This window comes from Mustela erminea, chromosome 1, assembly GCF_009829155.1.
Source record: "Mustela erminea isolate mMusErm1 chromosome 1, mMusErm1.Pri, whole genome shotgun sequence".
NCBI lineage: Eukaryota > Metazoa > Chordata > Mammalia > Carnivora > Mustelidae > Mustela > Mustela erminea.
This window is the reverse complement of record NC_045614.1, coordinates 135,687,089-135,713,766: the sequence shown is the minus strand read 5'-3', so window position 1 is coordinate 135,713,766 and position 26,678 is coordinate 135,687,089. Positions and strand designations below refer to the sequence as shown.

At 42.9% G+C, this 26,678-nt stretch overlaps 1 protein-coding gene and 1 pseudogene across 13 annotated transcripts in view; one reads left to right on the top strand and one right to left on the bottom strand.

The window, feature by feature from the left end:
- The window catches only part of LOC116590758 (IQCJ-SCHIP1 readthrough transcript protein), a 742,659-nt gene that overhangs the window by 684,480 nt on the left and 31,501 nt on the right, over positions 1–26,678 (top strand). Inside the window, exon 1 of one of the 13 annotated variants that reach the window (XM_032343119.1) lies at positions 4,999–5,495. The exons of 11 other annotated variants lie outside the window; for them this stretch is intronic. In XM_032343119.1, the coding sequence (XP_032199010.1) occupies positions 5,466–5,495 (30 nt within the window). In that variant the 5' untranslated portion in view covers positions 4,999–5,465. Of the gene's footprint in view, positions 1–4,998; positions 5,496–17,131; positions 17,641–26,678 lie in introns of those variants that run through there. One more of the 13 variants, XM_032343101.1, reaches the window with a different exon arrangement.
- LOC116581366 lies at positions 12,422–12,540 on the bottom strand (annotated as a pseudogene).

Sequence of the window (26,678 nt, the reverse complement as noted above, 5' to 3'; positions counted from 1 at the left end):
TCTTGTAGTTCTGAAGGTCAGAAGTTCATAAGGAGTCTCAGTGGACTAATATCAATATGTCATCGGGGCTGTGCTCCTTCTGGAGGCTCTGGGGGGGAATCCATTTCCTTGCCTTTCCTCTTCTAGAGGCCTCCAATACTCCTTGGTTTGTGAGCTCTTCCTGTGTTCTCAAAGCCAACAACACAGAGCCAGGCCTTTCTCCCACTACCATCTCTCTGTTCCTTCCTCTTTGGCCTCCTCCTTTTACCTTAAAGACCCTTGTGATGACATTGGGCCCATCTAGATAACCAGGATAATCTCCCATCTCAAGGTCAGCTGATTAGCACCCTTAGTTCGCCTTTCCTAGGTGGGGATTATGACATGGATACTTTAGGAAGTCATTATTGTGCTTACCATAGGGATGTCTTTATTTCTTTCTAGTTCTTTCTCTACAGTCTTTCCCTTCGTCTAATTTTCTACAACTTCAACTGTTCTTTCCCTGAAAGAAAAAAAGATAACACACCCAAATTCCATCTGCTGACCTGACTTGTCTCCTGAGTCCCAGTTGCCTCCTGCACCTTCAACTTAGAACTTTATGGGAAAAAATAAAAGAACCCATTACTGCAACCCAATCCCCCAGAATCAGTTCCTCCTCTGACTTCCCTGTTCCTTTGCGTAGCACCAGCTTCACTCCAGCAGTGCTCTCAAAGCCTCGTGACTCCTTGTCTTGTTTACTCACAAGTCCTATCACTTCTGGATCCATCAGTACATTTTTCACGGTGTCTCATGCAATGCGTCCCTCAATCTTTTCCTTTCCATCCCCTCTATCACCCCCATCATTCAGGCTTCTCTTTGCTCTTGACATGTTGCCTTGCCTTTAATTAGGAGAGGGGAAAAAATCCATTTCTGTTCCTCTCCTGAGCACCAAAAATCTGTCTTACATGCTATTCTCATTTCATCCGGTAAGCAATCCAATAAACGAGGAATTAGCATCCTCAATTGATAGAAGAGGAAACTGAGTCCCACGATAAATGAGGTGATGTTCTGAATGTCATGGTCATTTATACATTTAGTTAAAAATATTTATTGAGAGCCTATTATATGCCAGGCACTATTTCAGATGTTGGGGATATTAGAACTGAATAAACCAACCAAGATCCAAGTTCTAAGTAAATTTATGTGAATCTAGACATAGAAAAGATAGGTACTCAAGAAGTGAACAACCAAATGAATAAGATTATTGCAGTTTCCTGGTGTCCCCTAGCTAAGAGTTCTCTTCGTCTCCAGAATTCCTAGTTAGCAGACAACATCTCTTTGAAGACACAAATCATTCATCATTCTAAACAGTCATTTGTATACTGTTTTATTTGTCTCACCAAACTCCTTGAAGACAGAAACACTTCTTCACATGGCACAAAATAGGAATCTGTTTGAACTACGAGGCTGTAAGGGTCGAGGGAAATGTCAAGGACGGTACTTTGTGAACTATAAAGCCATTTTCTAAGGTTTGTTGTCTCCGTGACACCGACTGTGTTCTTTGGTAGGTCCTTCAAGGACCTGGTTGCCCTAATGTGGCCAGGATTGATTTTTCTCATAATTCCTTGTCTTCCATTGCTCTGAAAGACGCATAGCCGAAAGCTCCAAAAAAATGTCTACCAGCATTTCCAAAATTCCTAAGGAAAAGCTTAAAAGTTGAAGACAATGCTTAAGACAATGACTTCCTTGCTCATCTTCCCCACACCCTAACTTCATTGTTTCCCAAAATTTCATTGTGAACATTTTCAAACTGGATGATTCTTTGGTGAATACCTATGTATGCCCCATCCAGATTCTACAGTTAAAGTTTTACAAAATTTGCTTTGTCAGAACTTTTCATCAAACTGTCTCTATCTGTCCATCAGTTCATCTCATTTATTGATGCATTTCAAGCGCTTGCATATCATTGACTGTAGTTCAGAATTTGTTCACCAGATCCTTTTTATTCTTTGCAGGTAAATTTTGCATACGGTGCAAAACGTCTTATCCAATGAGTTTTGGCAAATGTACACACCTGTGTAAGCCAAGTCCTTATCAAATCACACAGCTTGTGCCAGAAAGTTCCCCGTGTTCCCTCTGAGTTGGTCCCTAACCCAAATAATTCACTTTAAAACTGTATGCTCACATGACTTGTAGATAATGACTTTTTGTCACTACATTCACTACCGCAAAAATCTTCATTCTATTGCTATTAACTGCCACAATTGAAAAAATACTTTTCTGGGTTTATAGACACCATAGTTTGCTCAGTCCCAGAAAACCCGCTCAGTCAAGAAATACTCTAAATTTTCTTCCTTTTAAGCATAACTTTGATTCAGATTTAGGTAGAACCATACTGCAACCTCGTACTTTATGACAGATTTTGATTTTGAGGCCAGCCTACACTGGCTCAGTCAAAGGGGTTTATTTCTCCAAATCTAGTGAGCCTTCATTTAACATTGTTTACTAACAACATATTCACTAGATATGAACCTAGAAAATCTGGCAGGTTTTGTTTTTTTGGGTTTTTTTTTGTTTTTTTTTTCTTATTTTGATGCCTTGTTGTTGATGTTTGAGGAGAGGAGCATTTATATTCTTGGGCATGTCACAACTTTCTTAGGCCTCAGTTTCCAGATCTGGAAAATAACAGTCTATCTCTTAAAGTCCTGTCTAAATCTGAAACCCAGTACTTTTTATGGGCAGGAAAGTTACATAGACCTAAGAAGAAAAAAGAATTTCTTTTGGTCCAAAAATAACAAATGTTACCGTAGTTTGGTAAGTTATTCTAGCTTAAATGTTCTTGGAACAGCTGGTTTCTGTTTAAAGTTTTTTGTACTAGCAAATCATAATTTAAATGGTAACACAGAGTCCTTTCCAATGAATGACTATAAAGGGAAGCTTGCTTGATATATTACCTTTTTTTTAATCTTGTTTATATCGCTTGAGAGGGCTTTTTGACAGGGTTTAGGATACAATTGTCAGAAATCTGTTCTCCCCAGAGCCACCTCTGAGTCACTTCCACTATTTATGGAATAGCAACTGTGAAGAGTGGGATCATGTTTAGACTTTTTTTTTTTTTAAACAACACATGATAAATGTTTTTAGGAGCTTATGTAATCTATCCCAGAGCCTTTAGTTTTCAGAAGAGAACAGAGTTCAGGAAGCGGCTTTTTAGGCCTTTATAGCTTGAAAGCATGTTCCTGAGTCTTTAGGTCACAGATTGTCAAAGTAGTAACTTGAGTCAAGTTTTAACAGCCTTTGAAGTTAAAGCTGTTCTGTCTTGGAAAGCTGGGGTATGCCTTCTCTATTAGGTATAGGATTTTCATCTCATCTTATTTGCCACCTTACAAAAGGAACTTCTCTTAGGGCCTACTTTTCCTTACATGTTCTTATGATTCCAGAACCTTCATCTAGCGGATTGTATAACAAGCCCCACCTGGAAATCTCTGTCTCTGTCCTGTGTGGACAGCTCAATAGAGGAGGACGGAGTTTGGGATGAGGATGTATTGAATAGTGTTTCTTTCCCTGGAAAGTTTCTGTCCTCTTTTCTTCGTCCTACGTTTAAGAAGACTCATGATCTAGCTCAGGTTTCTGCTTCATTCATCCAGCTTTCATTGTGCAACCTGACCATGAACAGGACTAAAGAGTCGTGCGGTCCCACAGTCTATCTTTCTCCTGTATTCCACAAAGAAGGGCCGTGAGATTCTGCAGGCTAGATCTCCAGAGTACTTTTCATTGGGACCGGTGAACCTGGTGAACCTGGTGCCGAAATCCAGACCTATGAGATCATCTGGCGGCCTTACCTTCCACTTCTTCACTCCCCTAACCGGGAAGCTCTCCACGCGTGTAAGTGTGTCCCTGGAGTGGAACTCAGGCAGCAAATTTCTCTCCTGCTTGAACCTCAGACGGTAAAAATGAAGAATATTTCTAAAAATGGGTTTTTCTCTTTCCAAGCAACAGAGGTGTTCTTGCAGAATTATGAATACATCACCATATACTCCTAACACAAATTCCCACCATTCCTTAAGATAGGGCTTGATGCAAAAACTTGGCAAACATGTTGATTTCATTCCTCAGGGATAAAGTACTTGTTTTTCTCTGGCAGAAGCATAATGAAGACTGTGTGGTTAGTAGTGAGAGTTTTTGAGGAGGTGGATAGCTAGATAGGTACAAATTAATTAGTAATTTCTCTATTAATTTTTTTAAATTTGGTCAGGTCTTTATTAACATTTATGTGCTCAGGCCATTTTATTAAGAAACAACAAAACAAATTGCCTATAGCAACTGAGTAATATAGATAAGGAAATTTTATTTTATTGTGTTTATTTTCTTAATTTGGTGTCATTAATTAGCTAGCTTCAAGAATTTACAGAGCTGGTTGTTTCTTTCTATATATCCTAAAATCCCAGAGTGACCCTGTGAAGCATTTCAGAAATTGTTTCCCTTTATCCCCCCAGAAACACATATTTTCCTTGAGTACTATCTGCAGGTCCAGAATTCTTTGCATTACAGCCTCTTAGGTAGAATGGTCTTTCTCTAAGACAGTATGTCCTGTACTAGGGTGTCTATATATTCCAGTCCTGGCATTGGATTTTATTATATATATATAACCTTACTTTCAAAAAAAAAAAAAAACCTGTTCAGTTTCATTTTCATGAAATGAATGACTTATACTGACTTTCATACCTGATTAAGCTCCCTCCCTTAAAAAAAAAATGTTAGGAATAATTATTTCATCCGATTTCTCTGTGACTTCAAAGGCAGCTAAAAGCCAAAAAGAAGTGGGGAATCAAAATAACATCCTGTTAAGGAGCGAAGACCCTCCCTTTAGTTATGAAGTTGACAAACACTCCCAACACTCAACACAGGAATCGTCCCTTCAGTGTCCATATTCAGAATGGATTGCCTCCCCTGTCGCATGTCAGAAGTTCTGAAACGATCCTGGAGGCCTCTTTTTCACAAGCGCCATGCCAGCAGCATCTGCGGGCTGGCGGGATGATGCCGGAGGTTAGAAATGTTCACCGGCAACATTGATTTGTGTCTGTCTCTCTCCCTCTCCCTCGCTGGCCTTTTTCCCTTTAATGAGGACTAGAATGTTTCCACATCAGTTAGCTGCCTTCATAAAGCACCAGAAGGTCACACCAGCCCCAGACTGATCCTTTCCTTTGTGCCTATAATATAATTGGCTGATTGTGCCAGCGATGAGCGCGCCCCCTCCCCCAGCCCGGTCCTAGCTCCATGTTTGCGAGCCTCACTGCTGGTTTCCGAGGAGAGCGGCTCGGCTGGCTGCGCGCTTCCCGGCACAGGCAGTGCCACTGCGCAGGTTGCTCAGCGAAACAGCATCCATTTTAATCCGCGGGGAGCCCCTGCCTTCCCAGGGCGTTCTCGCCGCTCGTGGATGCTCGGCGTCTTGCCTCCGCAGCCTCGCGGAGCCGTCCTGCTTCGGGGTCTGGGCCCTAGGATGCACTGAGATGGTACATCAGGAGAACTGTTCGTATCAGGTAAGATTTCAAGCCCGATTGCGAGGCTGGAATCCTTTCGAGAGAGGAGGCCTGCCTTCTCCAGAGCAGCAGGTTGCCTCTTTCCGGATTTTCAAGGGATTTTGCCGTCCTCCACTCCTGGCCTTCCTCGCATACAGTATCTGAATTGTAATTAGGTTTTCTGGGGAGTAATGGGGCAGAAAGCACTGCTTCCTTGGCCCTTGAAGCGTATTGTGAAATCCACTGAGGTGATCTGCGCTTTGCACGTTCTCTGTCTGTGCAAATAAGAGGAACTGCTGTAAACTGTAATTGAATTTAAGGGGCTTCGGGCGGGGAAAAAGCTGGACCGAATTCACTCGGGGAACATGGAAAATACGATTTTTGCTCACTGCCTAGGAGATGAGTGGTTTCACATCCAGTTTTTAGGACTGTCTCTAAGGGAGTTATGTAAATAAGCGTAATTGATGATCTGAGAATTTTTCAAAAATGGGCCAGCGTGCACTTGATGTTTGAAGTTGCATTTGTACATCTTTTCAAACTTGTTTTTACTAGCATGTGTAAATAAGAATTAAGGTGCTGACACGCATAAAAAACTCCACATGGAAAATTTTTTAGGATTACATATTTGTCTTTGTGCTAATTTGCTATGTGGAGTTTTAAATTAAACAGACGATCTCAAAGACCCCTTCTAGAGTATTAATAATAACTCCTTCCTGCAACTTGGACTGTTGAGGCAACATTGAAAGCATCCTCGTTGTAAGCAGACAACGAGAATGTTCTCAGAGTAATTGCTCTTTGCAGCAGCAGGCATGGCTAATCCAAGTCCAGGATGGGTACTGTTGGGGGATTACTCAACTGACCGAGTTCAGAAGCTCTAAGGGACCAGTTTTTTAACTTAACAATGCCGCTTCCTTGTGGGAGGTGGGTTACCTGAGACAAGCAGGTGTTTCTCATTAGGTCGGATTTCCCAGAGGTAAATGTATGCAGGCAGAATCATACATTGCACAGGACTCAAGGCAGTAGTTTCTCAGCTAAGTAAAGTGTGCCTATAAAATATATTTACCCATTCACTTTTCTCTCTGCTTCATGATGGCAGTTTTGTAATTTCAGGCTTGTTTTACTGTATTTTCATTTCAGAGTACATCTAGGTCTGTAGATCCTAACATTGAGACTTGTGCTTCACAAGAATTCTTCCCATGAGAAAGGGAAGATGCTGAGTAAAAACCAAAACTTCACTTACGCGCAATCCAGAGATTGAGAATGGGGAATGCCAAACATCTGTGGAGAGCCTAACCTATTTATGGCATGGCTCCAGAGGACTAAATTACTATAAAATTAAAGTCATTATTTTCTCTCTTTTCAGAGAAGCTATAGAACTTAACTTTTGAAAGGCAAACTAGTATAAGATTATTCCCTGTACCTTTTCATTAAGTTGGTCATGAAATCACTGGTCTTATAGGTCAAAAATTGGTCAGAGATCAGCAATCTTATCTGAGGAAAAGGGATTTTGTTAGAGAACTGCTTCTGAAAGGGGACAAATTGATTTTATTTTACATGAACTACAACATATAACACTGTCATTGTGTGTTTAATAGTTTTGAAATATTTATTGCTTATTTTCACAGTAAAATTAAGTGTATTAGGCAGATAATAATGGTCAATCGATTCTGTAGCTCCCTGAGGTTTTAGAGTAGAACTACCTTCGTGTGTATGTTTGAAACACCCTCCCTTTATTCATAAATCAGTAAAAACATTAGCTGTGAAGCCAAGTCTTAATCTGCTTAGAAACCTTAGGTTTAGAACCCACCTGGCACCACACATGTTTGGATTCAGAAAAGGCATTTTCTCTAAGTCCTTGGTTTGATGTCATCATCACTGGTTATTTCAACAGTAGGATGTTTTTCAGAAACTTGCCCATTTTTTGGATGAAAGCTTATTTATTTGTTTTTAAGGATGAAAATGCAGTGATTAAAGCAGATTCCTTAAGGTAGCATTTTTAGTAAGTAGAATTTCTTTATTTATTCCTTCCATAAATGTATACCAAGGTTTCTTAATGGAGAGTCCATGAATGGAATTCCAGGGAATATTCCCCAAAATTGTATGCTCATTTAGGTGCCTATGCTTAGGCATATATTATTATTAGTATCATCATCATCATCATCATCACCATCATCATCAGAGCATAATGGCCTCCTAACTGGTCCTGCTCTAACTCTCCCCCTCCCCCTACTATAGTCTAATTTTCAACACAGTATCCAGAATGGTCTATTAAAACCTAAGTCAAGGGGCGCCTGGGTGGCTCAGTGGGTTAAGCCGCTGCCTTCGGCTCAGGTCATGATCTCAGGGTCCTGGGATCGAGTCCCACATCGGGCTCTCTGCTCAGCAGGGAGCCTGCTTCCTCCTCTCTCTCTGCCTGCCTCTCTGCCTACTTGTGATCTCTGTCTGTCAAATAAATAAATAAAATCTTAAAAAAAAAAAAAAACCTAAGTCAAAACATGCCACTCGTCTCAAAATTCTCCTCAGAATAAGGCCCCCGACCCCAAGGGCCTTGCGTCAACTTGCCCCTGATGCCTCTGGGACTTTCCACATTCCTCTTTCCTTTCACTCCCGTCCCACTGTGCCAGCCTGGCCTTGAACTTGCTGTCCTTTCTGCTGCTATGTGCTTCCCCCAGGTACTCCCATGTAAGGCTGCCAGATTAGCAAATAATCTGCAGTGTTTCGAGTAAATTTATACTAAAAAACCATTCTCCGTTTTTCTGAAATTCACATTCAACTTGGCATCCTGTATTTTTCCTGTCAGTAAGTCTCTCACTTCCTTCAGGTCTTTGCTGAAACGTCACCTTCTTGGGAAGGCCTTCTCGGGACTTAACTATGTCAATTTCCAACTCCCCGTTTCTAGCCCAGGGTCTCCATGACACTTCCCTAATTTGCTTTTATACCTGGCATTCATCACCATCTCTCAGAGACATGTTTTACATATTTGTTTCTTTTCTGTCTCCCTCGCCTGTAAGCTCCATGAGGGCAGGGATGTTTATATGTATATCCATCTGCTTTCCCAGAGCTTAGGACAAACCCTTGGGTAATACGGATGGATAGGCCTACTATGTATAAAAGTGACTAAGAAAAATGGCATTGTAAACCTACTATGGCATCGTGGTTTCTTACATTTTGATCACTGGGATGACTTTCAGTCTTACTCTATCTTGCCTCCCCACCCATGCAGGACACGTACACCATTAGCCTGCACTGTTCTCATTGTCTGCAGGCCAGAATATCCCTTTGTTTCTTGTTAGTTTTCTCATCTATGAAATGGGATTTTCCCTAGTTAACATCCTGGCCTTGTTCCTGCCAGAGGCTGCCTTTCTGCAGGAATAAGTCAGTTACCATGAATTAAAAGCTGCCTTCTCTGATCACATGAGGGGCTCAGGGAAGATTGTAAAAGCAGCCGGGGAAACCCTTGCATTGCTTCATTTCCCAATCACATGTTGCCACAGTATGGATGTATAATTGATTTACTCCTTTTCCAAGTAGATGATAATTTTGAGAAAGAGAGTTTTATCGCTACCGAGGACTTTAAAACCCCTGCTTGAAGTGTTTGGATGCACAGGGCTTTGAACAAGTTAACCCAAGGAGGGATGCTCCGAGAGAAATTCTCAGGCAGGATTTTTTTATAGTTGTTTCGTTTTGAACGGTTCTCACGTTGTCAACATCTTCATGTACTTCTCCCTCACAGGATTTACATTAGCTGAGAGGTTACTGAGGCATGTGTTGTCATTTTTAGTTGTAGCCGTGTTAAAAGATAGAGCTATCGACCTCCATTTTCCAGTCTTGGGAGGAAGCCAGTCTCTTCAGGAAAGAACCTTGCCCACAGCTTCAGACCTGGCAGCCTTCAAGAGGCCAGATTCTTCTAAAATGGTCTCTGAGAGCAAGCTTTGAAATATTGTTAACTTGAAAGCACAAGTTTGGGTCAAAGGGTCCATTTTGCTTAAAAGCTCCCAAATATTTTCTCCTCTTTCCCTGCAGTTGGTTTTTGGGGTTAGTGTGTATATAAAAACAATGACGTGCTTTCATCCCTTTCTTTCCATCGCTTAAATTCCCCTATGACCTCAGATATAGATCACACCCTCACATTCTTAGCTACTGTGGGAATGGAGACTTGAAAGAAAAAAAAAAAAAAAAAGGAAAATGGCATGTGAATGACTCTCATCTCTTTCCTCCCTTGGGGACATACAGAGACGCTTCTTCAAACACACACCTGGTCTTGAGGAAGCACAGTAGAAATCTTTAATGTTCCCCCATTTTCCTCAGGCTATAATCCTGACCCCTGTGCATGGCATTCAAGGGCTAACTCTGATCTGAACCCCGGGCAGAAACACTCGTCCCTCTACTCCCTACGCTCCCGCCCCCATACTGCCATCAGGCCTTTGCTTTGCTGTGGTACCTGAGCCTAGAAGGGCTCCCGCCCACACACCACCTGCTTCTCCCTTATTGCAGGGTGATGCAGCTTTTAAGGCTCCCATGCCACCTTCTTCGAGAAACCTTCCCTTTTCTTCCCACACTCACAATTTCTCCTTCTTGGTGCACTTTGGTTTTGTTTCCAGCAGAACCCATTTACAACTCGTGACACGAGTCTGTCTCCCCCATCAGACAACAGGCTTCTTGAAAAGAAGGACCTTCTTTTTCTTCCCTACGTGGAGTGCGTGTTCAATAAGTGGCTGTTGGATTGAATTGGATTTTCCACATTGGGTGCTGTTCTGAGTCCCCAGGATCAGGATCGCCCATTATAACCCTAGAGGGAACCTCAGATCTGTGTAACAGGGTGAAGTGATGAAGTTGACCACAGCACTCCTTGTATCTGGCTCGTGGACCTCTCAGACAGTTGCCACCAGTTCAAACATGCCATGTGCCAGAAACAGAGATGTAGTGCAAAGAATTAAAAAAAAAAAAAAAATGAGACAGACATCCCAGCCTTCCCAGACACAGTGCATTAAGAACATACCTCTGGGGCGCCTGGGTGGTCCAGTTGGTTAAGCATCTGCCTTCAGCTCAGGTCATGATCCCAGGGTCCTGGAATCGAGTCCTGCATCAGGCTCCCTGCTCAGTGGGAGTCTGCTTCTCCCTCACCCCCTCCTCCTGCTCGTGTTCCCTCTCCCTCCGTGTCTCTCTCTGTCAAATAAATTAATTAAAATAAAATATTTTTTTTTAAAAAAAGAACATACCTGTGTACCTATTTCTCCTTTACCCAGAGAATTTTCCCAAGGTGAACTTCATGGTCTATCCCCAAGCATTTTTTCAAAATACCTGTGGTCGGTTGAGGCAGTTGCTCATCCCCAAGCTGCCATTCTTAATGTATCAGATTTTGCAAAATTTCAATGAATCTTTTTACCGTGCAGAGCAGTAGCTTTACTTCCTTCTGAAACATGCAATTTTTCTTGGGTGAAATATTTCAGTGCAACTCAAGTGTCATACCCAGCACAGAAGATAAAAGATGCCCTGTATTGATCTCAAACAAGAAAATTAGGGAGTATATAAATTTAAGGAGTACATCAAGATATTTTTTAAATTCTTGCTGGAGAAACTACTAAACTTGCCAAGATTCTAGTGGGTTACTTAATAGTTAACAAGGGAAAGGAAATATATTCTATCCCTATTGACATCAGGCCAAGTGAGAGTTCATTTCCCAATCCCTTCTTCCTGTGAATGAGAAAACAAGATATCAAATTTGAGTTCATTTAAGATTCTGCCCAGTTTAAGCCTGGTTTCATCCATAGCCAGGAAGAAAAATGTATTGACCTAATAGAAAAGGGAATTTGAAAGCACAGTGCATTATTTGATCCAAGCTTTTTTTTTTTTTTTTTAAGATTTTATTTATTTATTTGAACGAAAGAGCTCACAAACAGGGGGAGTGGCAGGCAGAGGGAGAGGGAGAAGTGGGCTGTTCACTGAGGAAGGAGCCTGATGTGGGGCTCAATTCCAGGACCCTGGGATCATGACCTGAGCCAAAGGCAGACACTTAACTAACTGAGACACCTGAGCACCATACAGGATTTTAAATAAAAGTTCAATGAAACAACGTTCTGTTTTAGTCTATAGATTTTTTTTTAATTGAAAAAAATGTTTCCTATAGGCAGTAGTGTTGAGGAGTACTTCATCTTCATTATTTTCCCTGGTTGATGTATAATTGTATTTTTCTGAGGAGGAGGTAACATATATATCACCTTAATTTAATTAAGAAAATAATTCTGGATGTAAATTCATCTGCACTTGTTTTTAGCCAAGATATCTGAAAATCTAATTTATATGTTTTATCACAAAAGGAAAACAGTGGTAAGGGTGCAGATGAAAAAAAAAAAAATCGTTTCAATAGGGTTTCACTATGGGCCTGATCTGAAATAGAAATTTAGTACAACACATCATTCCTATTTAAAGTAGCACTTGGGGCTTCAAACATTATGATTCAGACATCAAGTAATTTTAAGAAATAAATATGCAACATATTTTCAATATGAAGATCTGGTATTGACTCTTGGAAAGGGAGTACGATGAGGGACGGGAAGGAAATAGGAATATCTCTATGGTAAAGACCAGTGCATGGATGATTTCTGGAGAGTAGAGACCCCATATTCACATGCATACACACACACGCACACACACACACGCACACACACACACACACACACAATCTTGGGTAACTAATCACAATTTCACAGGCAGATGCTCAACATTAAGAGAGACATATCCCAAGTGAGCCATATCCTATTATTTATTTTTTTAGTGATTTATTTATTTATTTATTTATTTAAGAGAGAGAGAACACACAGAGGGAGAGGGAGAAGCATACTCCCCAGTGAACAAGGAACCAAATGAGGGGCTCGATCCCAGGACACTGGGACCATGACCTGAGCTGAAGGCAGAAGCCCAACCCATTGAGCCACCCAGGTACCCCAAGCCTACAGCATACGGTATTCCCAAGTAGTCTCCCATCCAGGTACCAACCAAGTCCGACCCTGCTTCGCTTCTGAGATCAGATGAGATCAGGTGCATTCAGGGTGTTGTGGCCGTAGACCCATTATTTATTTATGTCCTCTACACTAAGGGAAAATTTGAAATCTTGATGCTACTCCCCGTGCAGTATATAGAAGCATCAGGAATGACCAAGCTTCCTGAAATAGTAAGTACTTGGACAAAAGTACTTGAATTCAGAAGCAAACATCAAAGAGGTTGTGGCAGTTGATGTAAGTGCCCATTAATGGGGCAAGAGTGCTAGGAACACAGAGAAACGTACTGAGGGCCTTAGAACCAGTCCCACTTGGAAGCAGTGCTGCAGCCATCAAAGTGACTGCAGTTGTGTTTCTTATCCTCAGGTATCGGGCTGGGCAAGAAGATTTACGTCTGGGGTCCTCAATCTTTTTGATATGGGTAAACATCTGGTACTGGTAAACATGCCTATTGCCAACACTTCCACGTCCTCCACCCTACTCTCCCAGTGCCATTATTTTAATTTTTTTAGCCTGCACCAGAAAGTCTATTTAAAAATTGCCTGTTGGGGGAAAAATTGCCCGTGTGGGCACCTGGGTGGCTCAGTCTGCTCAGCGTCTCACTCTTGATTTTGGCTCAGGCCGTGATCTCATAGTCATGAGACTGAGCCCCAGGTTGGACTCCACACTCAGTGGAAAGTCAGCTAAAGGTTCTCCCTCTCCCTCTGCCCCTCCTCCCGTTTGCACACGTGCTCTCTCTCTGTAGTTAATTAAATTAATTAATTAAATTGCCGGCATGCTTTAATAGGTTATCTAGCTACCTAAATGGAAAAGCAAAGCAAATTTAGGTAAACTTTGCACAGAAGAAACAAAAATGGCTTATTTGGAAAGAGATTATAAGTCAGCCATCAGTTTGTATAGCACATGGAATTTGAATGTTAAGCCTGAAGGGAAGGAGTGAACCGCTGAAGGGTTAATCAGGATGAACTACAGTTTCCATCTATGAACAGGAACATCTTTTGACAATGCATAAGTGATTTCCCAGTAATGCAGTCAGTGTTTTCAGAGTCGATCATTTTCACCACTGGCCGGTAATGATCATTTTAAAAGCATTAGCTCGCATGACCAGTGCGTCTCATGGTTCAGATTATGGTCTTGACAGGAAACTGAAGCTCTCCGTTCTGGTCCCTAAATTTCAGGGCAGGGGGAAGAAGAGGCCCTGTCAAGCTCAGGGACTGTGAGGGGCTATGTGTACATTTTCCAAAGGGCAGTGGTAGCATCTGGGCCCGTGCTCTGTCAGCGTAGCTCGTTTTAGAGAGGTCAGCAGTGGAGGAAAGAACCAGAGCAAATTGTCTATAGGAAGGACATGAAGAGTTGTTCTTCCTTTGTTTGCGCAGTTACTGCAAAACCACCAAACATTATACTGAGCTCAAGTCTTCCGAGGGGGTCTTTTGTTTGTTTTCCCCTTTTCTCTACTCATTTGGACCTCTTGGAAGTGAAATCAATTACAGCATTGATCCCAAGCAGGTAAAGTCAGGGTCTTGCTGCCATGCCTGGCAGTATGGTCCAAAATAGAAGGATAATGACTTATAATGAATTTTTCCCAAGGTCTAAAGCTGTGCTTCTGAACTGTAAGGAGTATTCTAAATTCTTAGACTCTCTTAAAAATGAAATTTCTGATTCAGTAAGTCTAGGGTGGGGCCTGAGGGCTTGCATTTCCAGTAAGCTCCGAGTAATACAAATGTGGTCAGAAGGACACACTTTGAATAGCAAAACTCTTGAAAACATCAGAGATCAGTCCCCTTGTGCCATCTTGAGATATTATATATCTCAAGTGGTATATGCAAGATATACCACTTGAGATATATATATATACACATATATACCACTTGAGATATAGACAATATATACTTGAGGTATATACAGTGGTATAGCTCCTATACCACTAAGGGTCTAAGCTATGAACCTGTTTATGTGCTGAGCACTCCTTTCGGGGGAGGAACAAAGGAAATTCTCCACTGGGCACCGCCCTCCCCCTACAAGCTCTTACATCTGTGTTTTGGGGAGATGTTCTATCACTTGTCTCTTTGTAGTACTTATTAGAGAACCACTTATGACAATAAAAGGCACTGGGGTTAGAGGAAAGGAATGGTCTTTAGTACTTCCTTAGTATTAGTCCTTGTTGCTGGGAAATTTCCATCTTGGATTTTGAGGTGCCCTTCTCCAAGAGATGATATATTAATAGTGTATGTGTGTATACATATATATGTATGTATGTGGTCAATATATTATTAGTGTATATATATTAATTTGAATATATATATTTAATAGTGAGAGTTCAGTCATTTTAACTATATATGTAAACCCACCCAGTTAAAATTAAAGTAAAAAGGTGTTAGCAATTAGGCTTACAGTTTTGTGTATTTTACTCAGTCTTGTAAATATCTAGATGTTTATGATTTCATCCATGTTAAGTCTTGATCATAAATAGATAGGTGGAGTAGGATGCTAACTAGGTAAGAGATTGAAATTCCTGAAAATTGTGGAAGCTCCTCCCCTTCAACCCATCCAGACCCATTTTTTACCATCTGAACATACATGATTTCCACAGAAGAGTTCAGTTGAAAAGCACTAATATCAACTATTAATGTTTCCTACTGTGGCGCATTTAGAGGCAACATTCTAGGCAACATGTACATTTCTCCTCTCTTCATGTATTTATTCAACAGCCTTCACTGCTAACGTGTGTAAGGCATTGTCTAGATGCTGTGGGGAAAGCAAGACGGATAAGCCAAAATCCCTGCCCCTTTAGAGAAGAAGCTTGCAACCATAACAGCTGTTGGAAAGAAGCCACAGGGCACTAAAAACACCGTGGCTGACGAGAAAAGAAAATTCACTCTCCAGCATGTTAGGTCATGACCATCAGTGAAGGAGGTTTTATTTCATTTCTTGAAGCCTAATCATCAGGGGGTAGCGGTGATCGATGCGGGGTGTTCCATATGTGCGTTCCCGTCCATGAGATTCTGTGTGCTGCCTGAATTCTCTCTGTACTGAGCCCTGATGATTATTGTATTGTGTGCAGCTGTTTCTTACTGAGGCAACCAGTGGGTGGTGGTCTACCTTACGCGTGTAGATTGTGAGCCTCAGAAGCGGAGGCCACAGGTCTCAGTTCTGGCCTGACCACTGGCCTGCTGCCTCGCCTTGGGCAAGTTCCCGAACCTCACCATGCATTTGATAATAATATTTACTCCAAAGGGTTACCATGAGGACTAAAGACATAAGTTAAGAGGCACCTGTGAAGTGCATGGCCCACAGCGACCCCTCCGCAAAGGGCGGCAATCGTTACTATGTTAACATATGTCAGATAATAAGTCGCTGCTTCCTTCACTTTCACTAACCTCCTTGGGCAGAATTTGATAGTAAAAAAGTAAAACATTTTGACCCAAAGCCTTAGCTTTGGAAAATTCTTCCATGATGGGAACATCCACGGTGGAGCCACTCTTGGTGGCCAGCGTTGCCTCCCAGGCCTGGAAGGTGTCGTGCGTGCACGTAGTAGGACCCTTGTGTAGAGTGAGGGCGTGGGGGTCTGGAGGAGAGTAAGATGAGGGAGATCTCTGGGGGGAGCAAGTCTGGCTTCTGTGATTACAACTTGTCATCGCCCAATTCTCTCGCGAACATAGCTGGGAGATGAGGGTGGGCGAAAGGCAGGATTTGGATTTGAGTGAGGGACTGCGCAGGAAGGTATTTGCCTTATCGACAGAGGACCGCAGTAAAACGCATAAAGACACATTTATGCCACAAGCCTTCCACAAATTGAGATGCTTTTTTGTTTTGTTTTGTTTCTTAACTCGCGGAGAGAAAGAGACAACTGAATGTGAGCGTGTCAAGGCCATCTTGAACGGCATTTTTACTTTAGAGCTCTGGCCTTAACAGCACTGAGCTTGGTCAGGAATTCCTATTGGAAAATGTATTGAGTAGGACATTTGCTGCTTTCTGTCCAAGCATGTCAGGTATAAGATGTTTGTTAAATGGGAGCTTGGCCTTTGAATTCTTCTTTGGCCTGTTTTCTCCTGCAAACAGTAACATTTTTCAAAAATAAATAGGGTGTGTATCTTTAGCTTATGGTCGTAGTAATTTAATAATGATGAGTGTGTGCTCTTGTTTGCACTTCTGTTTGTCGGTTACGAGAAAACATCCTCCAGCTGTGGGCCTTTTCCTTCTCTGTATGTAAAGCCAGTAAAAAACCAAAAGCCATGGGAAAGGGTAAAGAGAGCAGCAGAAAGGAAGCGTTCTCTTTTGTGAAAAAGCCCGCCAGTGGCTGGAGCTTTTTTTTCCCCACTGACTGGATTTTAAAGAAAAGTTGATGGATCTTTTTCTCTTGCCTATATGGATAGAACAAAGCGCTGATCCTGAAGCAGAGAGCTCCTTCTCTGAGTTGGAAATACATTTTATCCTTGTGCTGGGCCACTACCAGAAGATGAGATTTTCACATCTGATTTTAAAATGATTGGTTATAGGACAAACGGGGGTGGGGAGCAAACATGTGTCTTCAGGTTAGCCTTTAAATTATACTGTTTTCATTTTGTCATGGGATACCCGGCTTTTAAGTCACTACTGAAGTCTGGGAGGCTGGGTTTTGCGTCTATTTTTATCCTTCATACTACCCTGGGTCAGAATAAGGTGGCTGGTTTCCTCGCAGGGCTCCAATCCACACTCAGCCCTGAACCGAGGAGTGGGGGCATTGAATCCGCTTTCCCTTGATTGGGAGGAGGAGGAAAGGTGCTGTGGAGAGGGATCTAGGCGGGATCCCTCAGGGGAAGGGGAGAGTAGACGGTGGGAAGGCTGGACCTTCAACACATTGTCGAGGCAGAGCGAACCTCAGAAACAGCAGCTGCCCCTGTGCCAGAGCTCGGGACAGAGCAGGGAGGCCGGGCAGGGCGGTGTCCCTGGGCCAGAGCAGGGGCAAGGATATGCACAACCACCAGGCACAGGCTCTTAGCTGGCTCTCCACGTCAGCATGAGCAGTAACCAGGGTACTGGGCAGTTGGCACAGCAGCCTAGCAGAATTCATGGGAGGTTATCACTTAAGTAAAATTCTCAAGAGTTAAAGGATGAATTTGGACAGTGATGGAATGGATGACATCATCGGTCAAGAATCCCCATTGGATATGGAGGGGAATTATAAAAAGGTAAGGCGGGGGAGCTCTTTTGTTTGTAAACAATCGGACCATTTTTCTAACTGGGAGAAAGAACACCCTTGAGGAGTGGCCAAATTCCACACGCAGTAGCCATTGCCATAGTATATTCAGGAAAGCTAAATGCACAGAAGTAGAGGCATTGAGTTGGGAGGGCTCTTCTTTCTGCTTTTCCCAGCTTGTATTCATTGATAGGTTACAACAGTAACTGAAATATACATGTTGTTAGTCTGGAGTTGAAAAAACTCTTATCATGCATTTAGTTGCTAGGCAGTCTTTTTATGTAAAAGAAGGATTTTTAAAATTTTTTGACGTATGTTGACAGTTTACCCACAGTAAACAATTACTATAATGTTTAATTTGTCTTTTAAGTGACTTCTTTTAACTGGAAAATATAGTTTTACCAAGAGAAGGGTGGGGTTTTGAAAAATTGATGTAGTCTCTGCTAAAACTTTGCTAGCCTTTTCTTTTGAAAGACAGTAAATATATTTTTGGAATGTTTTATCTGGTAATTGTCGGAAATAACAGGCCCAAGTAAAAATAGCTTTAGTTATATGGGTGAGGTCATAAAATTAAACTACAAGTATATGCTTGTCTGTCCACAGAAGGCTAAACCACACTATATCCTTTCCCCCTTATTATTTTCCACAAGTCAAGTGTAGGTCACAACACGTCACAGTGTGAAGAGTAAGGGTCCTTCCGTCATCAACCTGGAAAATAAGACCTCTTTTCCTTCAGAGGTAAATACTTGGTAACACCACCTCCTTGAGCAGTAAAACTATCTGCTCAATTTTCAGTTTGATCAAATATGTCATTAACATTTTTCTCCCAGAATAAGATATAGAAAGTTCTATCATGATAGTTTCTTAAGTATAATAACGTAACATATGGCATTCTGTATCTTATGCACTAAGTTGTGTTTGAGTGCAGGGGATGTTTTAAGTATGTACTTTATCTCTTAGAGCAGTTCACAATAGTTGGTGCTCGTTTCTCCAGAACCCAAAACTTACATGTGTAAAAGAGGTTTAAATAACCTGCCATGTTGCCCTATGCATTTTTCTTCCCTTGCACTCCCCAAGAAGGGAACGAGGGCCTGAGGTGATAAGTGTGCTGAATACTGAAACTGACACCTCTCAGCTGTCCCCTCCTGCCAGAAGCACATATGCAAAAGAGGCATAAGACACTCAGCCATCAGAGTGGGTCACTTACCCGGCCCTGAAGACAAGCGCACAGTTCTCAGCCCGCATTGTTTCCAGTGCCAAAGGACGGGTCACACTCAAACCGTTTCTCAGGTAGAAAAGCATAGGTCAGTTTGCACTTAGGAAAAATGAAAGACATCCCGTGGCTACTGCAGTAATGACAGTAATGACTTTTTACTGCCAGTAATGGCCACTGTTTTTCCCTCCTTGGAAACTGAGAGAGCCCACATGCCTGGAATGAGCAAGCGATGATATGCCGGCAACCTGATACAGCACTGACCAAAATGACAAACATGTGAGGCTCAAGCTGCTATAAAACATCACTGGCAACAAAACAGAGCCTCATTGTGTAGTGACTTATCTAGCTAAGGCAGGAGAATGCCACCTGTGATTTCAGGAGAAACAGTATCTAACAGGGGAGTGCAAAGGACCACGAGATAAAAACTACTAGATGTGTAGGATGAAACCTACTAGATGTGTAGGATACACAGATCAGTCCATATTTTTCTAAACATGAGACCCGTTCTCTTGTCATTTCAGCTTTTTAACTACTTTTCCTAAGCCAAGGACTTTCAAACTCATGTATGTGTTGGTTATTCTGAAAGCTTCATTATGCTTTAAAAAAAACTGTTAATTTCATCATGAACTTCTGGTGAATCAGGGCAACATGTGCTTTCTTTAAAATAAAAAGAATTAGAGAACCTAATATAAAAAAATATAAAATATAAAAAAATCACTTTTCCTAATTCACATCTTATTTTTCTCTCTAATGTTTTTGCTGTTCAGTTGACTATGTAGAAAATTCAATTAAATGCCATAAAGTAGTGGTCTGCAGGCTTTTTTGACCTTGGATCCATCAGTAAAATGTTTTTGAACCCAGACCTCTGATATAGATCTCTATCCTATTCATTAATTATACATATACACTACTGTAAATATATATTTTGTGTACATAAAACCTATACACAAATAGATATTTGTAAAATAAAATTTTTATAAATATAAAATTTTTAATAATTTCTTCTTTCACCTCCTGTCACTTTGAGATCAGTTGTCAAAATCAGTCGGAAGATTGGTTTGCCCCTGCCTAGCTAGGTACGATATAATTGCCTATACCAGTCACACTAATAAATGCCACATGTGTCTAGGGATTATTTTACAAGGTTGTTTTAAAGTCAGGCAAACAGCCTTTGGGGGAAAGGTCACTTTCCGATGACTAAAATTAGATTCCACCTCAGCGAAGGAAGGAGAAGAATATACATCTGTTCCTATTCCTTGGGGGAAGGTCTGATGGTAAGAGAGATGTTTCATTAAGGACCTCCGGTTTTTCAGTCATAGTAGTAAAACAGATCTTAGTATATAGGGAGGAAAGCCCGCACTGTGGCCGAATCTCAGGTGTGTATGTTCAATCCATTATTGTCCTGCTTTGCTCTGAGCAACCTCTGACCTTCCGGTAAAGACCCACACAGCTGATTGTCCTCAGGACCACGGTGGCATACAGCATGGGACCCATGTCCTGATTCCTCAGCCATCATTCCTGAGAGCCCCTCCATGATCCTGGCTTTGTGCATGGGGCCAGGCTCGCAGAAGGGAGACCAGGCTTTGCCTCAAGGAGTTTACCGTCCACGTGGGGAGACACACCAACCAATAAACTGACATGGGATTGACGCTGCCCAGAAGAACGTTCGGATCCAGTGTGGACCTGGGAAACACGCCTCCTCTGATGTTTCAGGACCCCAGCAAGATCCACCTTACACTGAGGGAAACCAAGAGAGGAAATGAGGAGAATTTAACATAGAATCCTGCAGAAGGCTGGCTGCCACTTGGTCCCAGAGCAGAGCAAACACAGGACGCAGATCTGTTCCCGGGCTGCTCCTTGCAGGGGAAGGACAGCCGTGTGTGGTCAGAGGATGGAAAAGCCGGCTTGCTCGCTTTGTTTCTCCGAGGTGCTGTCTCTAGTGTTGTGCATCCAATTATGGTGAAAGATTAGGGAGGAGCCCGTGAAAAAATTAAAAGGCTGGAAGGAACAATATTTAAAGTGAAGCCACAGCTGCGCCTCATGTTTTTTTTAAAAGGTGAATGGAAATGACTGCTTGAGATAAACTGCAATAAACAGGAACACAGAATGCCAGCTGCCATTCCAGACAAGAGCTCTGCCCTCCCCACACAATTACTGAGGAAAAGCAGCCGTCGACCTCCATTAACCCTCACGTCTTCCTGCCTGTAAGGGCTGAATACGCTTGAGGAACTCTGTTGAGTTACTGAACCCTGGAGCCTAGCCTCACCTCGGCCACCTGGGGACAATCTTTTCAGCTTTGTGGGCCACGGTCTCCCTTTCTTTCAAGGGAGGAATCGGCCTGGTTGGTCTCAGATGCTATAAATATGAAGCCTCCTGGCTCTTAGTTCAGGGTTCTTGCCATCGTATCCATCCCTGCTGGCACACCTCTGTTAGCCAGCCTGGTCAGGAATGGGTTGTTCCAAGTAACTAGATTTTCCAGATATGTAGCATGTGAGTTACCTGTGGGGGAGAGGGGTATTTTTTTGAGATGTATTTCATGTGCCACAAAATTCTTCATAGTGTACATTTTGTTGGTTTTTAGTATACTTCTAAGGTTGTGCAAACCACTGCTAATTCCAGAACATTTTTTTAAAAAGATTTTATTTATCCATTTGAGAGAGAGAGAGAGCATGAGAAGGGAGAAGGTCAGAGGGAGAAGCAGACTCCCCGTGGAGCTGGGAGCCCGATGCGGGACTTGATCCCAGGACTCCGGGATCATGACCTGAGCCAAAGGCAGTCGCTTAACCAACTGAGGCACCCGGGCACCCTCTAGAACATTTTCATCACCCCCAAAAAGAAACCCTGTGCCCATTAGCAGTTACTCCTAGTTCCCCTCCTCCCTCACAACCATTAACCTACTTTCTGTCTTCATAGATTTGCCGGTTTGGACAGTTCTGCCTCTCTTTTATCCATTTCTGCACTCTTTTCACCAGCTTACCCCATCCCTACCCTTTAATGTTAACAACAGCTATTGTTGAATAAGTTTCTCTCTGGGCCGGGCACTGTGCCAAGTCCTTCCTGTATAGTACTTCATTTACTCCGTATAACAACCTGTACGGTAAGTATTACTATCCCTTCTTTCAGAAAAAGAAACTGAGGCTTAAAGTGTTTCTATAATTTGCATCCATAAGCAAATTATAGAGTCAGGATGTTAACTTGGGTCTTCTTGACCCCAAGTCCCCTGAACTCCCTGCCTCCTTTCTGGTCATGCCTGGGACCGATTCTCCCAGATCCTAAGTCCACCCGACATGGGAAATTGAGGACGTCAGCTCTCTGGAAGGTGATGAAGGTTGGGCTGTTTCATAACCATGCAGTGGGTGTTTTGAACTGTTGTGTTTTCAGTGTGATACTGAATGACAGTGGTGGTTTTAGAGACTTCTAAAATGTCATCTGCTAGAAAGAGTTCCCAGGCAATACTGCCCTGTGTTAAAAAGTAGTCTCAGTAGCCCATCATGTGAGAACCAAAAAGAGCTCAAGATACTCCCAGCAGGGGCTCCTGGGGTGGCTCAGTAGGTTAAGCCTCTGCCTTGGGCTCAGGTTATGATCCCAGGGGCCTGGGATCGAGCCCCACATAGGGCTCCCTGCTCAGCAGGAAGCCTGTTTCTCCTTCGGCCTCTCCTCCTACTCGTGGGCACATGTGCTCTCTCTCTCTCAGATAAATGACTTAAGTGGTGCAAAAATAATGAATACTGTTATGCTGGAAATAAAAAAAAAAAAAAGAATTCAAATGAAAAAAAAAAAAAAGAAAGAAAGAAGGAAGGAAGGAACAAAAAAAAACAAAAAAAACAAAAACAAGATGCTCCCAGCAGTTCCTGTTTGGAATAGGCCACTCACAGGGGAGGAAAACTTTAGTTTCCAACTGTATCCCCTCAGGGTTTATGTTGAAACACTTCTACTACCTACTCAACTTTGCAGATTGCACCTGGGGCTCAGGTTACCTTCACCGGAGTTCCCATTCGCCGGTAATTGGCTACTAAACCTCAGCCCTAGGTGTTAGGTACCTTTGCTCTGGTCCTTAACAATAAGAGTATTCAGGGACTGTTTGGGAGTCTGCACAACAGCCCTTGTGTCCACGGGCTTCTGTTTCTGTCACCTCCCTATAGCAGGAGAAGGAATGCAGTCAATAGGCAAAACCATCCTCAGGGTCAACTAATCATCAGCAAAGATCTTTATGCTCTGGACCAGCATCGCCACACTCTTAATGTCCGGCAGTTCTCGGAAATAGGCGTCAGAAGACCCTGCGCCCTACAGCGTTCCCCTTGGGTATCCATCCTGGACTTTAGGTCTCCAGGGCCAGCTCTCCCAGGAGTCTTGATGCTGAGCAAGCAGAACCCAGGCCTCAGTATGGCCCAACAGCCCAGCCTGACATCTAGTCCAGAGGACTTGTTTAGGCAGATCAGCGCAGGGATACAAAGATGAGAGGTTTCAACAGCATTTCAGGAAACCTTTCTGGACTGATTAGTGTCTGAAATGGAAAACATCAGAAATACAGACGGAAAAGAAAACGTCCAGAAAGTGTCCATTCAGTGATACAGTGGAAAGATACCAGGTTATTTAACCTCTGTTTCCAGAGGTTAAAGTTTTTCCCAAGGGATAAAATAAGATGCGAAAACTTGAAAAACCCTGCACAGTAAATTTGTGAACTTGACATCCTAAAGTGTACAGTTTGTCTTTGTCTAGAATGATGTTTTCATATTTTGATCTTTCAGCAAACCCATGGTTGTTTCAGTAGGCAAATAGCTAGTATCAGTATACTTGGGTTTTCTTTCTGTTTTTTGTTTTGTTTTTAAGAAAATTAATACAATTTGCCTAAAGAATGTTGAAGTTCGATACTTCTGGTTCCCAATGTTTAAAAGCCTCTGACTCCTCCGCATTCGAATGCTCCCTGTAAACGTCAGAGTAAAGCTGTCTTCCTTACGAGCTGAGGGGAGAAAGAAGAGTGGCTTCTATTTTCCTAAAGGAAGAGCGCTTTTCCGCAGGGAGCTCCAGAATCCCATTCGCGTTCCCTGGTGGATGCTGCTAATGGTGATGGTGCCAATATCACTAGGCAATAGATTGCACTGAAGCGAGGGGTGTATTAATTGCTTCAAAACAGGCATCCTGGCAAGGCCTTGGCAAGGCCAGGCGGCTGCAGATGAAATCCATCTGGATCCAGAGTCTGTCCATCCGCACAAACATAAAACACGGACGTGCACTCAGTTAGAAAAAAACCCACTCTGTTCCATCTAGCTACTTGATCTGTCCAATTGCTTACAGCCAGGGTTCTCAAAGTATCTGAACCAGCAGCATCAGCAGCATCTGGGAACATGTTAAAAAATGTGTTTTCTCAGCTGCACCCCAGACCTTCTGAATGAGAAAAATAGTCTGTGTCTTTACAAGCCCTCCAGCTGATTCTCATGCATAATCAAGTTTGAGAACTACCAGTTTCAAGATATTTGTGACAGAGAGAGGGCCACTGTGTACGTGTGCCCGCCTCTGCAGTTCTCCGTGTGGCATACTGGTGTTCTAGCAACCTCCTGGCTTTCTTTATGGGCCACGGGGGACCAGGGTATTCATCAGCTTCTGGAATAATGCAGCCCCACCCCTATTCTTAGGAATTTTTCCTTGACGGTAATTCACATGCACCCCGAAGTGTGAGAAGTTCTGACCAGGCAGCAGATGAGCAGTGCAGATAGGAGGATGCCAGAAGGGGGATCTTCCAGAATTAGAAGTGAATTGAGTGCTGAGAAGGTTAGCATTACCAAACAAGCACATCCAGGGGCGCCTGGGTGGCTCAGTGGGTTAAAGCCTCTGCCTTCAGCTCAGGTCATGATCTCAGTGTCCTGGGGTCAAGCCCCGAAACAGGCTCTCTGCTTAGCAGGGAGTCTGCTTCTCTCTCTCTGTCCCTCCTTCCCATTTGTGTGCTCTCTTTCTTTAAAAAAAAAAAAAAAGGCACATCCAATAATAAAAGATTATTTCTGCTCCCCTGGTGAAAAAGTAAGAGTAAGAAACAAGTGGAACTGGGGAGGAGGAGGAGGAGATCAATCCAGGGAAAAGATGGAAGACAAGAAATTTGGGGGAAGCAGTTTTCTTTCTCTTAGCCCCACAGCTGAATCCATCCCGGCCAGATCATCGAGGCTCCCAAGCTCCCATTTGCCTTTATTCCCACAGACTGCTGTGCTGTTCACATCAGTCGGGTCCTCTGATTTTCTAGACCAAACTTCTTTAAACGTCTTCTTCCTTTGGAGAGTTTCAGGAACTCCTTCCTTTTCATCAGGCCCTTTCCGGCTACGTGGGTTTCATCATCTGTGCAGGAGGCAGAAGGAAGCAGCTGTTTGCAGTGTCCTGAGCACCAGCTGGGTTAGGTCTAGATTGTTATTTCCCAAAGCGTGTTCCTGAGGGGCCTGGTGGCCCACAGCTACCCCCACAAAAATACAGTGTGTCAAATAAATTTTAGAAATGCCCAGGATACACCCAGTCTTCCATTTACAAATTTATGTGCAGGTTAGCATGTGAAAAGTCTAGGTACCCCCCCCTCCCCCTCCCCCCTGCTTCAGAGACCAGAGACAATAGGCAAGGCCAGAGGAGTGGACTTAGAAATGGGATCCATGTGTAAGGGACAGGCACCGCCCCGTCCTGAAGAAAGTGTGGAAAGAACTTGGGGACATACCACATTTGGAGAGGGACAGTATCGACTCAAGCAGAACATTTTGCTTTTTCTTTTACCAAACACCCCTCTTTGTTCTTATCAAGCTGGAGGAAAGGCAGCAGAGCAGTGGCACAGTGGGAAGGGCTGAGCATTGGCGTTTAGGGTCTGAAAGTGCTCAGAGGTCTGTGTTCTGAGATGGTGGTTCACGTGGGGCCCTCAGAAACCATTGTGAGTCTTGTCTGCCCAGGCCCAGGGGGTGGCAGTAGGGAATTAGGCAACAGGCATGGACAAAAATTCACTGCCTATGGCTGGACAATGGTGAATTTCTAAGTACATTTTTACTCTCCTCTTGGTCTTGAATAGGCTTTCTGTTGCACAGTGATGAGCCACTATTTCTCAGTTGCGCTTTTGCTTTTTGCAAGCAGCTATCCATTGTCCATATTTTCCTTTTGTTTTAAGAGGGTAGTTCCCAAGACCGTTTTAGGAGTGGACATGTCTGCATATGCCATAAGCCCAGCCAACAGTGTAGTTTTGAGTCAGCCTCTTCCTTCTCCTGTACGCTTCCCTGTTCCTCACACTGGGGCACATTTGGGCTTCAGGAGGTTGGAGGACATCATTGCCCTGCAGGTATCATTCCTTAGAGAACAAAAGAGTTTTGAAGCTCTCTCCCCCCTAACTACCCCCCACACATACATGTGGCAACTGAAAGGGAAATAATTCCAATTGTTTAAGAGAAAAACTGTTCTACTAGTCACCTGAATCACAGATCCTTGAAATCTTAGGAATGGCATTTGTTCCAAAAGGAAGATGAAGCAGTGGTATCAAGGAGAGTGGCTCTGATGAGAAGGTATTTGTTTTGTAGATATTTGCGGTTATGATTGCACTTTGGTGTGTATGTTTTCTGCTTTTCTGAAGCAGCTCACACCCCTTTTTGGAAAGAAGTATATCCGTAACTCATAAGTCCCACATCATATCTCCAACATGGTGCCCACCATTATTTGCCTGGACACCTCACTCAGTGTGGAAGGGCAAAAAGATCTGGCACAAGAAAGATGAACTTGAATCCTAGGTCTTCTAACAGGAGGGTGACCTTCCCTCCCCCTCTAGTCCCTCATCTTCAAAGCAGGAATCGTTGGAGGATTAACCA